The 15635-nt window shown below is 42.0% G+C and overlaps 1 protein-coding gene across 1 annotated transcript in view; it reads left to right on the top strand.

Annotated features, from left to right (window-relative positions):
- Positions 1-9263, top strand: part of LOC113224798 — a 64846-nt gene extending 55583 nt beyond the window's left edge. Inside the window, exons 8-9 of the mRNA XM_026454199.1 lie at positions 8266-8372; positions 9184-9263. Coding sequence (XP_026309984.1) covers positions 8266-8372; positions 9184-9263 — 187 coding nt within the window. The remainder of the gene's footprint in view (positions 1-8265; positions 8373-9183) is intronic.
- The last annotated feature ends 6372 nt before the right edge of the window (positions 9264-15635 follow it).

Below are 15635 nucleotides of genomic sequence, written 5' to 3' on the forward strand. Positions count from 1 at the left end.
GCCAGACTGGAGTGCAGTGGCACAATCTTGGCTCACTGCAACCTCCACCTCCTGGATTCAAGTTATTCTCCTGCCTTAGCCCCCTGAGTAGCTGGGACTACAAGCACCTGCCATCATGCCTGGCTAATTTTTGTATTTTTAGTAGAGACAGGGTTTCACCATGTTGGCCAGGATGGTCTTGATCTCTTGACCTCGTGATCCTCCTGCCTCAGCCTCCCAAAGTGCTGGGATTACAGGCATGAGCCACTGCACCCAGCCTAAATTCAATTTCTTTAATAGGTATAAGGCTATGCTGGATATTTTATCTTGAGCAAAGCTTTAGTAGTTTGTGTCTTTCAAGAAATTTATTTCATCTAAATTGTCGGATTTATTGGCATAAAGTTCTTCGTAATATTTTCTTATGATCCTTTTAATGTCTGTAGCATCTATAGTGATGTCTCCTTTTTCATTCTTGGTATTGATTACTTGTGTTCTCTCTTTTTCTGATTGATCTGGTTAGAAATTTATTAATTTTATTGATCTTCTCATGGAACCACTCTTGATTTTCACTACTGTTTTTCTGGTTTTAACTTTATTGATTTCATCTCTTTATTATTTCCTTTATTCTGCTTACCTTGGGTTTAATATGCTCTTCTCTTTCTAGATTATTAAAGTGAAAGCTTAACTTATTGATTTTAAATCTTTTAATTTTTCTAATATAAATGTTTATATTAGCACTAAGCACTTTTTTTATTGTTTCCTACAAATTTCAATATGTTATATTTTCATTTCATTCAGTTCAAACTATTTTCTAATATTCCTTTTAATTTCTTCTCTAACCTATGGGTTATTTAGAATAGCTCTGTTTAGTTTCCACATAGGTATATATTTTTTCAGATATCATTCTGTTTTAATCAAGAGATTAAGAGTCTCTTGATTCTTAATTAAATTCTGCTATGGTTGGAAAACATACCTGGTGCAATGGCATGATCTCGGCTCACTGCAACCTTTGTCTCCCGGGTTCAAGCGATTTTCCCACCTCCGCCTCCCACGTAACTGGGACTACAGGTCCCATGCCTGGTATGGTCATGTAGTCCCAGCTACTTGAGAGGCTTAGGTGGGAGGATTGCTTGAGCTCAAGAGTTTGAGATCAGCCTTGGGCAACATAGCAAGATCTCATCTCTAGGGAAAAAAGGAACACACTTGTTTTATTTCTTTTATGCCCCGGATCTGATCTATCTTGGTAAATGTTCCATGTGCATGAGAAAAGACTGTATTCTGCTGTTACTGTATTGAATGCCCCATAAATGTCAATTAGGTCAAGTTGGTTGGCAGTGTTATTGAAGTCTTCTATATATGTACAAATTTTTACATGTTCTATCAACTATTGAGAGAGGGGAAAATTGTGATGTTGTTTATATCTCCTTATAGTTTAATCAGTTTCTGCCTCATGTATTTTGAAGCTCTGTTTTTAGGTACATAAACATTTTTGATTGTTGTGCCTCTTGATGAATTGACACTCATCATTATGAAATGGTCTTCTTTATCCTTGGTAATGCTCCCTACTTTGATTGATATTAATATAGCCACTACAGGTCTTTTTTTAATGCATATTTACATAATATATCTGTTTTCATCCTTTGGTTTTAACCTATCTGTGTTTTTATATTGAAATTGGGTTTCTTATAGACAGCATATAGCTGAGACCTTCTTTTTTTATCCATTTGACAATCTTTGTCTTTTAATTGTTTAGACCATTATATTTAATGTGATTATCTTTATGGTTTGGTTTTTAATCTATCATCTTGCCATTTGTTTTCTATTTGTCTCATCTGTTCTTTGTTCCTTTTAAACTAGTTTTCTGTTGCTTTTTGGATAAATGTTTATAATTCCATTTTTATATCTTTAATTGGCTGGTGAGCAGTACCTCTTAGTCTTTTATTTTCTAGTGGATGCTCTAGTGTTTACAGCCTTCATCTTTAACTTATTACAGTCTACCTTCAAATAACATTATACTACTTCACTTATAGTATAAGAATCTTACAACAGTATACTTCCATTCTCTTCCTATCCTTTGTGTTTTTGTAGTCATATATTTTACCTTTGCAAGTGTTATATATCCAAGGATACATTATTATTATGTCTATTTTAAGCAGTTGTTTTTTTAATAAGGGGGGAGTTTTTTATGTTTATTCACATATTTACCATTTCTGGCATTCTTTATTCCTTTGGCTATATTCACATTTTTACGTGATATCATATTCTTCTGTCTGAAGGACTTACTTTATACATTGCTTATAATCCTGGTCTGCTGGTGATGAATTCTCTAAGTCTTTGTATATCTAACAAGTCTATGCTGCCTTCATTTTTAAAGTGGTTTTTTTTTTTTTTTTTTTTTGGCAAGGTACAAAATATTTGATTGACAGTTAATACTTTTTTTTTTTTTTTTTTTTGAGATGGAGTCTTGCTCTTGTCACACAGGCCGGAGTGCTGTAGCGCAATCTCGGCTCACTACTACCTCCACCCGCTGAGTTCAAGTGATTCTCCTTCCTCAGTCTCTCGTGTAGCTGGGATTACAGACATGTGCCACCACACCTGGCCAATTTTTGTATTTTTAGTAGAGATAGGGTTTCACCATGTTGGCCAGGCTGGTCTCGAACTCCTGACCTCAGGTAATCCACCTGCCTTGCCCTCCCAAAGTGCTAGGATTACAGGCATGAACCACCATGCCCAGCAGGCAGTTAATACTTTTAAGATGTTGCCCCACTATCTTCTGCTCGTATTGTTTCTGAAGAAGCATCACTATCTTCTGCTTGTATTGTTTCTGAAGAGATATCATTTTTATCTCTATTCTTTTGTATATAATTTGTTTTTATTCCTCTGTATGCTTCCTCTTTCTTCTTCTTCTTCTTCTTCCTCTTCCTCTTCTTCTCCTTCCTCTTCTTTTCCTTCCCCTTCTTCTCCTTCCTCCTCTTCTCCTTCCTCCTCTTCTCCTTCCTCTCCTTCTCCTTCTCCTTCTCTTTCTTCTTCTTCCAGAGTCTCACTGTCACCCAGGCTGGAGTGCAGTGACGTGATCTTGGTTCACTGTAACCTCTGCCTCCCCGGTTCAAATAATTCTTGTGCCTCAGCCTCCCAAGTAGCTGGGACTACAGGTGTGCAGCCAATATGCCCAGCTAAATTTTTTTTGTATTTTTAGTAGAGATGGGATTTCGCCATGTTGCCCAGGCTAGTCTCAAACCCCTGGCCTCAAGTGATCCACCCACCTTAGCCTCCCAAAGTGCTAGGATTACAGGTATGAGCCACCATGTCCAGTCTCTGGCTGCTTTTAAGACTTTCTTTTTATCACTGGTTTTCAACAATTTAAGTATGACATGCTTAGTGTGACTTTCTTCTTGTTTTTTCAGATTGGAGTTTGTTAAACTTCTTAGATCTATGTGTTTGCAGTTTTCATCAAATTTAGAAAATTTTAGACCACTCCCTTTCAAGTATTTTTTTTCTGTCACTCCTGTCTTTTATCCTTCTGAAATTCTAGTTACATATATGTTAGGCTACATGATTTTATTGCACAACTAAATGATGTTGTGTTCTTCTTTTTTTTTTTTTTTTTTTTTTTTGATCTTTTTCTCCCCTGCATTTCACTTGGGGTAGTTTCTGTTGCTATGTCTTCACATATTGTCTACAATGTCTACTATGCTGCAAAGTCCATCCAATGTATTTTTCTTATCTCAGACATTGTACTTTTTAATCTCTGAAAGTTCAATTTAAATATTTTTTTTTTTTGAGACAGAGTCTCGCTCTGTCACCCAGGCTGGAGTGCAGTGGCGTGATCTCAGCTCACTGCAATCTCCACCTCCCAGGTTCAAGCAATTCTCCTGCCTCAGCCTCCCAAATAGCTGGGATTACAGGCACCCGCCACCATGCCTGGCTAATTTTTGTATTTTTAGTAGAGACGGGGTTTCACCATGTTGGCCAGGCTGGTCTTGAACTTCTGACCTCAGGTGATCTGCCTGCCTCTGCCTCCCAAAGTGCTGAGATTAGAGGTGTGAGCCACCGCTCCTGGCCCAATTTGAGTTTTTTTTAATATCTTCCATTTCAGTCTTCTTCATGTTCATATTTTCCTCTGCCCTCTTGAATATATAGAGTATACTTAAATGTTTTAATATCTTCGACTATTAATTCTATCTTCAGTATCATTTTTGGATGTTTTGATTGATTAATATTTGTTCCCAGTTATAAGTCAGATTTTCCTGCTTCTAGTTTCAGTAGAGGCCAAACATGGTGAATTTATGTTATTGGGTGATGGATTTTTAAAATTCCCTTTTCATTCCTTTTAATATTTACAGGCTTGTCCTCTGATGCAGTTAATTTCTTGGCAATAGTTGGATCCCTTTGAGGCTTCTGGGGTGGGTTGTTTGTTTGTTTGTTTGAGACAGAGTCTCACTGTGTCACCCAGGCTGACGTGCAATGGCACTATCTCGGCTGCAACCTCTGCCTCCCAGGTTCAAGCGATTCTCATGCCTCAGCCTCCCGAGTAGCTGGGACTACAGACGCATGCAACCATGCCTGGCTAATTTTTGTATTTTTAGTAGAGACGGGGTTTGTCCATGTTGCCCAGGCTGGTCTTGACCTCCTGGCCTCAAGTGATCTGCCTGCTTCGGCCTCCCAAAGTGCTGGGATTACTGGCATGAGCCACCGTGCCCAGCCGAGGCTTGTTTTAAAGCTTTGTTTGGACACATCCAGAAGAGTTTTGACTCTAGGATTAATTTGGTCCCACTACTTAGGCAATACACTTTTTAGCTGTCGATGCCTCATGTATTAGGAGGTTTTTACACTCTGGCTGGTGGGAATATTATCTGTTCTCAGCCCTGTATGAGCCTCAGGGGTTGTTTCACCTGCCTGTCCTGTGAATGTTTCCCTAGCCTTAGTACGTTCCTCAGAAGTGTACTCAGCCAAATTTTTGGCGTAAACTCTCTGCAAAAGGCACAGAACTCTATTTCTATAAGGCCCTCTCCTCTCCGGAATTCTGTCCTATAAATTCTAGCCACCTTTACCCAAACTCTGAATTCTGTGTCTCAACTCAGTGAGACCAACAGAATCTGATTGCCCTCCCTGCCTGCAGTGCTGGGGACCCAGAAAGGCTCTTCAGGCAGTAAGTGGGGCACTCACAGGGCTCACCTTATGTGTTCTCCTTCTCAGAGCTTGTTGTCCTATCCTGTCTGTTGTCCAATATTTGAAAACCATTGTTCAATATATTTTCTCTGGTGGTTAAAATCTGATTTTGGGCAGAGGGTAAATCCAGTCCCTGTTACTCCATCATAGCCAAAAACAGAAGTCCTGCGTCACTTTATGGTCACCTATAATGCAATAGATGCTGTGAACATAGGTTTTTTACTCCTCACACCAATTCTAAGTCACAAATACCATTACTCTCATTTTACGGATGAGGAAACTGAGATTCAAAATGGGTAAGTCACTTGCCCAGAAAGTCAGAGTTGTAACTGTAAAACTGGGTGTTAGGCCTGGCATGGTGGCTAACACCTGTAATCCTAGCACTTTGAGAGGCTAAGGCAAGTGGGTCACCTAAGACCAGGAGTTCGAGACCAGCCTGGCCAACATAGTGAAACCTCATCTCTACTAAAAACACAAAAATTAGCCTGGTGTTGTGGCACACACCTGTAGTCCCAGCTACTCAGGAGACTGAGGCAAGAGAATCGCTTGAACCCGGGAGGTGGAAGTTGCAGTGAGCTGAGATTGCACCACTGCACTCCAGCCTGGGCGACATCTCAAAAAAAAAAAAACCAAAAAAACAAAAAACTGGATTTTAAACCTGGGTCTTACTGACTCAGAGTCTAAGCCAAGTTCCTTGTTTGAAGCATCCCTACCCTCCCAGAACCCTGGAGTACTCCCATGTTCCCCTCTCCACCCAGCTTACCTTCATTTCATCACTCTCATGTTTCTTGCACCACTCCTGACTCTCATTCGTGATGACTGCCACCTGCCTCCTTGGTTTTGCATTCCCTTTCAACTACTCCTACTCTAGCGACCTGAACAACTTGAACTCATAATGATAACTTCATGCAAATTTAGCATCCATTTAACTTGGCTAGTTTAAATATTGTATCATTGAACTCTTCCACACCTTTTCAGCCTCACCCCATCCCATGGGCAACAGGTAGCTTTCCGATGTGACTTGTGCAGTCGACTGCATGCTCACCTCAAGCACAGCTACCCCTCTCCATTTCCACCTTCACAGGCAAACCCCCACTCTCCTGCTATGCCCCTCTGCAGTGCTGACAGGCTATGGCCTAGAGGTAGAAGCACCGTCTTTGCAGCCCCAGCCCACTCTGGCAGGCCCTGCTCTGGGCCAGCTGTAGAGAGCTGGAGGATGATCACAGACTTCAGGAGGACTTCAGGGAACAGATTCATAGCTCCTCACCTTTTATCACTGGGGGCTCTCAGTATCCAGGAAGAGGAGCTCAGTGGATGCAAGAGAGCCAAGGAGATTGACCAGGGGCTGTTAGTCCTTTGCACAGATGAATTTAAAAGGCACCACCTCTGGCCAATGAATCAGAGGAAGTTCCCCTTTCAGGTCCATGCTTTGGAGCCCAGCATTTGGCAAGCAGAACTCTGCTGGATTTCAGCCCCACTTACCCTCTTGGAAGGCACCTTGTGCAAGGCACAGGCACTTAACCATGTGGGTGGCCCTGGTCACAGCTGGCGTGTAGTGAATACTCCATCGAACCTTCACTCGTGAGGCTGCATGGTGTAGTGGGGGGATCCATGGCCTCTGGAGTCGACCTAGATGTAGAATTGTTGAGTTATGGAGTTCGTCCTCCTCGCTTCCTGCCCTCCTCCTGTGGACCATCTGTTCTGCCTCACATCCCTGCTGTCCACTCATTTTGTCTGAGGACACTGCACACAACCAGGCAGTGCAGGAAGCCAAGGCAGGTCAAATCCTGACTAGGCCGACAGTTTCCTCAAGAGCAAGACCTTTGAGAGAGTCTGGCAGGACCATTCAGCACTGGCCTTGCATTCCGGCTGCTTCATCAGTGGAACATATACACAATGAGCGAGAAGGTAGCCTCGTATTCAGTGTGGTCCCTAACTGAAATTTCATACCTGCAGCCCGTGGTAAGGGCTTGAAATGGTTTTATTGATAGTCATATAACTTCTTTCAGAGCAGAGGCCCTGTGTCAAACTTCTCTTAATCCCTGCAGTGCTACGTATATAATATGCATGTAATAAGTATGCTCTCAATATACCATCATCGGCATTGCATTTGCAAAATGCTTTCACAGAAATGGCTTCATTCTGTTTTCACTACAACCTTATGAAATAGGCAAAACAGCCTTTTTCAGGCCAGTTTTATAGATGAGGGAGGTGAGGGCGCATAGCCGGCCGTGATCACATGATTTGACACATGATTTGACAAGGGGTTGAAGCTGAGCAGGAGTTCAGGCCTTTGCCCAGATTTCTTATTCACTCATGATGCCAGAGTCCCAAAGACCAGTCGGCAGTCCAGTGCAAGGCTTGCACTTTAAGAAATTTCCCGTCATGGCATGTGCCTGTAATTCTAGCTACTTGGGAGGCTGAGGCACAAGAATTGCTTAAATCGGGATATGGAGGTTGCAGTGAGCCAAGATTATCCCACTGCACCCCAGCCTGGGTGACACAGCGAGACCCTGTCTCAAAAAAAAATTTTTTTTGCAATAGTCCTCAAAGAAATTACGAAAGTAATGACAGTGCAGTTTACTTTTCGTAAAACTAAAGTTATTTGATTTAAAGAGCTATCCTTTGTTTTCAGACTATGCCCTTCCTACTTTGATGTAAAAATGTTTGCTCGTTTACAGTGTTGACAGTTGTTATTTCTTGACATACCCAAAGTTGCCAAACCTTTCTCTGTCCCTCTAAAGTTTTGGACATTTACTGGTATGTAAAATCTAAAGTAGGTAGTCCTACATTACATTACATCATACCATATCTTTTGAGTAAATAAACGAATGAACGATTCAAACAACCAAAATTCTTATTCTACCAACTTACCTAGGGGAAGTATCCAAACTAGAGAGATTAGATTGGTAAAAATTGGTTTTGGGATGTCTTTGGTCTCACATTGTGCCAATGCATCATCTTGGGTTTGGGGTTGGGGGAGGGGTTTAAAAAGAGAGATCATTCTCCAAAATAACTGAATTGAGGTTCTTTGAGTAACAATGCTTGACACGATGCCTGTGTGTGTGTGTGTGTGTGTGTGTGTGTGTGTGTGTGTGTGTGATTTTCTTTTGACAGCCTGATCAAATACTCTGCCCACTTAAGGGAAATAGGCCTTGGAAACAATGTTCTGGGAGAAATGGCTGCTGCTGAAATACTTGAAGGGCTGAGAGCCAGAAAGACAGGTAGAGTGTTTTCAGGTTAGGTGTTTCCCCTCCACCGGCCCACAGCCACTCACTCCTAAATGCTGTACTACTCACAACTTGCTCCGCTTTTTTCATTTAAGTAACTGGCCCGAACTATGCAATGACCAGGAACACTGTCACAGGCCAGCCATCATTGTGTCAATTCTCCCGGTGATTTGCACAGAGTTCAAGAATTTCTAGGATGTCACATGTAGCCTTCGATCTAAGTAACACATGTTTTTAAAGGGAAATTTTCTCTATTGCTTTTTTTCTCTCTTGCTCCTCTCATCCTTGCCTGTTCTCCAAGAAATGCTTCTCCCACTCTCCATTCTCTTCTCAGCCCAACCTGCAGAGAGGTCTCCAGATAACAATTAGAAAATCCGAGGCCGGGCGCGGTGGCTCAAGCCTGTAATCCCAGCACTTTGGGAGGCCGAGACGGGCGGATCACGAGGTCAGGAGATCGAGACCATCCTGGCTAACACGGTGAAACCCCGTCTCTACTGAAAAATACAAAAAATTAGCCGGGCGAGGTGGCTGGCGCCTGTAGTCCCAGCTACTTGGGAGGCTGAGGCAGGAGAATGGCGTGAACCCGGGAGGCAGAGCTTGCAGTGAGCTGAGATCCGGCCACAGCACTCCAGCCTGGGCGGCAGAGCGAGATTCCGTCTCAAAAGAAAAAAAAAAGAAAAAGAAAATTCAGGTAACACCCCCCATAAGATTTTGATGTGCTTTCTGGATCATCAAAGAATGATTAAATTGTGATCGGCATAGGGAAAGCAGTAAGTCTTTTATGATGCTGCAATCCTTTGAAAAGGAGAGAATCACGTGGGGAAGGAGTTGGTTCCTATGGCTGGTCCTGCCCTCTCCATCGCCAGCGTGCATGACTGGAATTAATGATGGCTGCTCGCCCTGCTAAGGCAGAGGAGGGGAAGAAATGTCATTTTAAATGAAGCTCAAAGGAAGACTTCATAAACACATTTGAAAACGCAAATTCAACCTTAAGCAAAGTAGAAAGAACTCTTGGTGTGTTACTGGGCGGGTTAAGCTGAGAGAGTTAAGCAGTCCCAGCATCGGTCTCTACCATTTCCTCAGCATGGTCTTAGAGACATAATATAATCATAGATTGCATTTTTCTTTTAATGTTCTGGAGTTTTAGATAGAAGAATTATAGTGATATTACTATATATTGTATTAACATTTTTAAAACTAAAACTCCAATCAAGTGATTCCATGATGTTTAAATTATCCCTTTAGAGAAACAGAATATCTACTTTCTATTCCTTTAGAGTTGAATTCAATTTCAGCAGAATTACTCTGTTAAATTTAGTTCAAATACAGCTTTAAGCTTGATAAACTGAAGGCAGGTGAATGATTTCGTTTTGTTTTTCCTGGCACCATAGTAACTTTTTCATTATACATTGAGGGAGAAGTTGTTAGAAGTCTGCAGGCAGTCTCGTGACCATGACTCTAGTGAATGCTAATGACAATCAGTCTCAGATGACTTGATAGAAAATGATTATCTCTGAGTACGTATTTGGAGCTGGAAAACATCATGCTTTGCTTAGTAAATGTTTTAATTTGCATAAATGAGAAGATAATTATGAAATACCCACCTGAAAATACAAATACTCATTTAGAAGGCATTAAAAAGTAATTTATAGTTCAAGAAATCATTTTTTCCAAATATAGTAATATATATAATGAGTTGCCTTAATGCATCTATCTCTTGAGCTGAAATAATTATGGTGTTTCTGATGGAACACTTCAATTGGATTGTTAGTTTGAACACCAAGAAGATTCCTCAAAACAGGGTTAACTGGTTGGGTTTTACAGGGAAAATCTCTTCCCATTTTGCCCTAATGGCATCATTTTAAACATTAAAAGCCATAGTAGTATTAAAGCTCTTCAATTGATTGTTTCTTAACATTTGCAAGTTAACAAGCTAATTTCTAATTCTAATTCGAATTCATTCATGACATCCAAATTAACAGCCTGAGGTCACTTACTTGGCTGTCAAGGAGATCTTAATAACCTGCCTTTAATGATGGACTACGCCAATGAAATCTTCCTCAGAGAAATTAGCAAACTCATTTCATTAAAAATAATAATAATAAAAAAAACCTAGTGAAACAAGAAGCTGTTATCCTGTCTTACTGCTTTTTCACTAATAAGAAAACAGAGTACTGAAGGAACATTTCATTTATTCATTCTTCTTTCTTTATATATTTGTTAAATGCCTATCATGTACCAGGCCCTGTTCTAGACCCTGGGGAGGGGAGTCATGAATTCCTGCCTTCATGAGGCATGTATATGATTGTATATCTGATGGGGATCATACTTAGAGGAAAAATAAAGCAAATAGGGGGGTAAAGTGTGTGTCAGGGTGTAGGGGTTGCCATCTTAGTGAGGGTAGCCAGAGAAGGCGTTGCTGAGAAGGGACACTTGAGTAAAGACCTAAAGCAGTGACAGAGCAGGCCACATGAATATCTGAGAGATGAGCATTCTGGCTAGAAGGAACAGCAAGTGCCAAGGCCTTAAAGTAGAAGCCTCCTGGTGTGTTCAGTAAAGCCGCCAGCATGGCTGAATGGAGTGAGCTAGAATGGGAGAGTCAGAGGACAAACAATTTGAGATGCAAGTATGCAGAGCAGAAAGCATTCTAGACTCTTGTGAGGACTTTGAAGTGTAACTGTTGACATGGAAAGGCTTTTGAGAATGATAAACCTAGAAGTAACCTGATGTAACCCACATTTTAACAGGATTGCTCCAGCTCTATGTTAAAAATAGACTATAGGGGAGGCAAGGGCAGAACAAGGATTCTAGTTAGGGAGTTTTCTCTGGAAAAACTAGACGGGGAAAAAAACTGAAAAAAACTTTCAGCAGACCCAGAACACCCAGCAAGGTGGAAAATGTGGGTTGGGAGAAGCTACAAATACGAGAATTAAGGAAAATTGTATCCATTGAGCAGTTGAAATTCAGTCCTTACTACCACCCCAGGCTTGTCTGCCCTGCTTCCAGAAGGCTGACAGCCATGTAGAAGATTGGGGTATTCCTTGAGAAATTGAATAGCCCTAGAAAAGGAAATTCTAGATGCTGACAGCTGGCCATCTCCTCACTATTCAAAGAAGCCTAGCGGGTCAGCAAGCCCTGAACATACGTGAGAGCTGCCCATCAGCCTTTGTATATGTCTTATGCTTCATTGTGAACAGATACCTGAGAACCTCCAGGCACTTGAGGCAAGTAGCCAACACGAGAGACCAACCCTGAAACAGAGGGAATAAAGGAACCCTGAAGATACAGAAGCAATACAGAAAACTAAAGAAAAACAAAAAAGCTCTAACATTGTAACATTCTGAATGGAAGAAAAGATAAGGCATCCATAAAAAAGGAATGGGGTACTATGAAAAAAGAACAATTAGAAAATAAGAAAAAGGTTTTGGAAAGTAAAAATGATAGCCAAAATAAAATATTCTGGAAAAAAAAAAAGGTTGACAGGTAAAATCAAGAAAGTCAGCCCTCTGCTCCTCCAGTTCGACAGACAACTGCATTTTCTCATGCAGCACCAGCTGCGCCCCTCAGACACCAAGGTGAAGGTGAAGGCCAGAATAAACAGATGTGTCCACAGTAGGCCCTGGTCACCAGGACTGCTTTTAACTCTGGCAAAGTTGATGTTGTCACTATCAATGACCCCTTCATTGACCACAACTACATGGCATACATGTTCCAGTATGAGCATGTTCACTATGAACAAGGCCAAATTCCACATGACCTCCAAGGAGGTCCTGGACCACCCCTGGACCACCAGTCAGAGCAGAGAGGACGAGGGATGCCCTCAGCTGCTGGGGAGTACCTGCTGCACTCAGTCCCCCACCACACTGAGACTGCCCCCTCCTCAGTTTCCAAACAATTTGAGATGCAAGTATGCAGAGCAGAAGGCCTTCCAGACCCTTGTGAGGACTTTAGGGTGTAACTCTGTTGAGGTGGAAAGGCTTTTGAGAATCATAAACCTAGGAATTCCCTGATGTAACCCACATTTTAACAGGATTGCTTTAACACAGACCCCTGAAGAGGGAAGGGCTGAGGAGCCCTGCTTTGTTGTGTACCATCAACAAAGTTCCCTGTACTCAGCTCACCCCCATCCAAAAAAAGAAAGTCTTCAGAAGTAAAACAAAAGATAAGAAGATGAAAAATTGGTGAGAAAATATAAGAGACAGAGGATCAACCTATGAACATCAGTGTCTAACTCAGAGTTTTCAGAAAGAAAACAGAGAAAAGTGAAGACAGGGTATTATCAAAGGAATAAATAAAGAACTTTCCCAGAACCAAGGAACATACATCTGCACATTGAAAGAGCCCATTGGGTGTCCAGCACAGGGAAATACAAAAAGTACATCATGATGACATTCAGAACACTAGGAATAAAAAGGGGATCCTAACGACTGACTGAAAGAAAACAATTTGCATCCAAAGAACTGGGAATTAGAATGACATCAGACTTCCTAACCAGAAGCTAGGGGCAACAAAGTGCTACTATGACAATTCTATGAGAAGTCTATACATTCCCAACTTCTAACCACATATGAGGCCAAAATAATGATGTTTTCAACATGCAAGCATTCCAAACATGCACCTCCTCTGAGTCCATTCTTAGGAAACTTCCAAAGAACATGCTTGAGCAAAATGAGAAAATAAAACACGAAGACAGGCCAGGCGCAGTGGCTCATACCTGTAATCCCCGCACTTTGGGAGGCTGAGGCGAGTGGATCACTTGAGGTCAGGAGTTCGAGACCAGCCTGGCTAACTTGGCGAAACCCCCTCTCTACTAAAAATACAAAATTAGCCAGGCATGGCAGTAACCACCCATAAGCCCAGCTACTCAGGAGGCTGAGGCAAGAGAATCACTTGAACCCACGAGGCGGAGGTTGCAGTGAGCCGAGATCGCACCACTGCACTCCAGCCTGGGCAACAGAGTGAGACTCTGTCTCAAATAAATGAATAAATAAAAATAAAATAAAATAAAGTAAACCACAAAGACAACACCAAGTTCAGAAATCAGAAGGCCTGATACAGGACAGTAAAAAAGGGAATCCCAGATGATGGTTGAGGTAAATCCAAATTGGAGCAGAAAAGTAGAAGACTTCAGAAAGGAGAAAGACTTGGGTAAAAACTGAACTTATAGAGCATGTGAAATACTTAAGTATTTTATCAGCTGAGGTCAGGAGTTCAAGACTAGCCTGGCCAACATGAGGAAACCCCCATCTCTACTAAAAATACAAACAAATAAATAAAAAAGAAATACTTAAGTATTTTGAAAGAAATATTGATAAGTATATGAGAAATGACAGAAACCTCTGGGAAAATATTTAGAATAGGTACACAGAAAACTCTGCAAATGAAAAAACAGGCAATTATTAACTTAGAAGACAGATATACAATGAAATATGTACAAAAAAATACCAATGAATACACCAAGTGTTGATTTAACTAAAAATTGTGATGTATCTTTATTGGGAGGCTTAGCAAGAAGAAGCTACAAAAGTCAATATTTACATATTTTACACGGAAATATCAAGAAATAATATCATAAGCACTTTGCTTAAAATCAGGCAGTAAATATCATGAAAAACTGCTGAATAAGTTGAAAGTGGCTGCCTCTGCAGAAGAGGACTTGGGGCCAGGTGCAGTGGCCCACACCTGTAATCCCAGCACTTTGGGAGGCCAAGGTGGGAGGATAACTTGAGCCCAGGAGTTCGAGACCAGCCTGGGCAACCTAGGGAGACCCCATCTATCTCTACAAAAGAAGAAGAAGAGGAACAAAAGAGGAAGAGGAAGAAGGAAGAAGAAGAAGAAGAAGAAGAAAGAAGAAGGGGGAGGAGGAAGGAGGATGAGGAGGAGGGAGGAGGAGGGGGAGGAAGAGGAAGAAGAAAAGAAGGAAGGAAAGAAGGAAGAAAGGAAAGAAAAAAAAGAAAGAAAGGAAAGAAAAGGAAGGAAGGAAGGAAGAAAGAAAGGCAGGCCAGGCGCGGCAGCTCACGCCTGTAATCTCAGCACTTTGGGAGATTGAGGCGGGCGGATCACGAGATGAGAAGATCGAGACCATCCTGGCTAACACGGTGAAACCCCATCTCCACTAAAAGTACAAAAAAAAATAGTCGGGCGTGGCTGTGGGCATCTGTAGTCCCAGCTACTCAGGAGGCTGAGGCAGGAGAATGGCGTGAACCCGGGAGGCGGAGCGTGCAGTCAGCCAAGATCATACCACTGCACTCCAGCCTGGGCGACAGAGCAAGACTCCGTCTCAAAAAAAAAAAAAGAAAAAAGAAAGAAGGAAGGAAGAAGAAGGAAGGGAGGGAGGGAGGGAGGGAAAGAGAAGGAAGGAAAGAAGAAGGAGGAGGAGGAGGGAGGAAGAGGAGGAAGGAGGAGGAGGAAGAGGAGGAAGGAGGAGGAGGAGGAAGGAGGGGGAGGAAGAGGAAGAAAAAGGAAAGAAGGAAGGAAGGAAAGAAAGGAAAGGAAGCAGAAAGAAAGGAAGAGAAAGAAAGAAAATTGGTCTGTAGCCAAGGGAAGGAAAGGGAAGGGAAGGGAGGGGAAGGGAGGGGAAGGGAGGAGAAGGGAGGGGAAGGGAAGGGAAGGGAGAAGAAGGGAGGGGAAGGGAAGGAAGCAGAAAGAAAGGAAGAGAAAGAAAGAAAATTGGTCCGTTGCCCAGGCTGTAGTGGATTGGCATGATCTTCGCTCACTGTATCCTTGAACTTCTGGGCTCAAGTGATCCTCCTACCTCAACCTCCCAAGTACTTAGGACTACAGGCATGTGCCACCATGCCTGGTTAATGTTAAATTTTTTGTAAAGATTAGGTCTTTTGTAGAGATTAGATCTTTCCAAGGCTGGTCTTGAACTCCTGAAACCCAAAGTGCTAGGGTTTCAGGCATGAGCCACGAGCCACTGCACCCAGCCAAAAATATTTTTAAAGAGAGAATTGAAAAGTGCTTAGCTTTCTCACCATGTAATTTGTTGTTGTATAACTCCAGGCCAATATCTAATGCTAGCTTAAATCATCTTAGTCTTCACAAAAGAACAGGAAGTCTCATACACTTGGGATATGCTTCACTGAAGAATGAGCAGAATTTTTTTTTTTTTTTTTTTTTTTTTTGAGACGGAGTGTCACTCAGTCGCCCGGGCTGGAGTGCAGTGGCAGGATCTTGGCTCACTGCAAGCTCTGCCTCCCAGGTTCACGCCATTCTCCTGCCTCAGCCTCCCGAAGAGCTGGGCCTACAGGTGCC

The sequence above is a fragment of the Piliocolobus tephrosceles genome, chromosome 2, assembly GCF_002776525.5.
Source record: "Piliocolobus tephrosceles isolate RC106 chromosome 2, ASM277652v3, whole genome shotgun sequence".
Lineage (NCBI taxonomy): Eukaryota > Metazoa > Chordata > Mammalia > Primates > Cercopithecidae > Piliocolobus > Piliocolobus tephrosceles.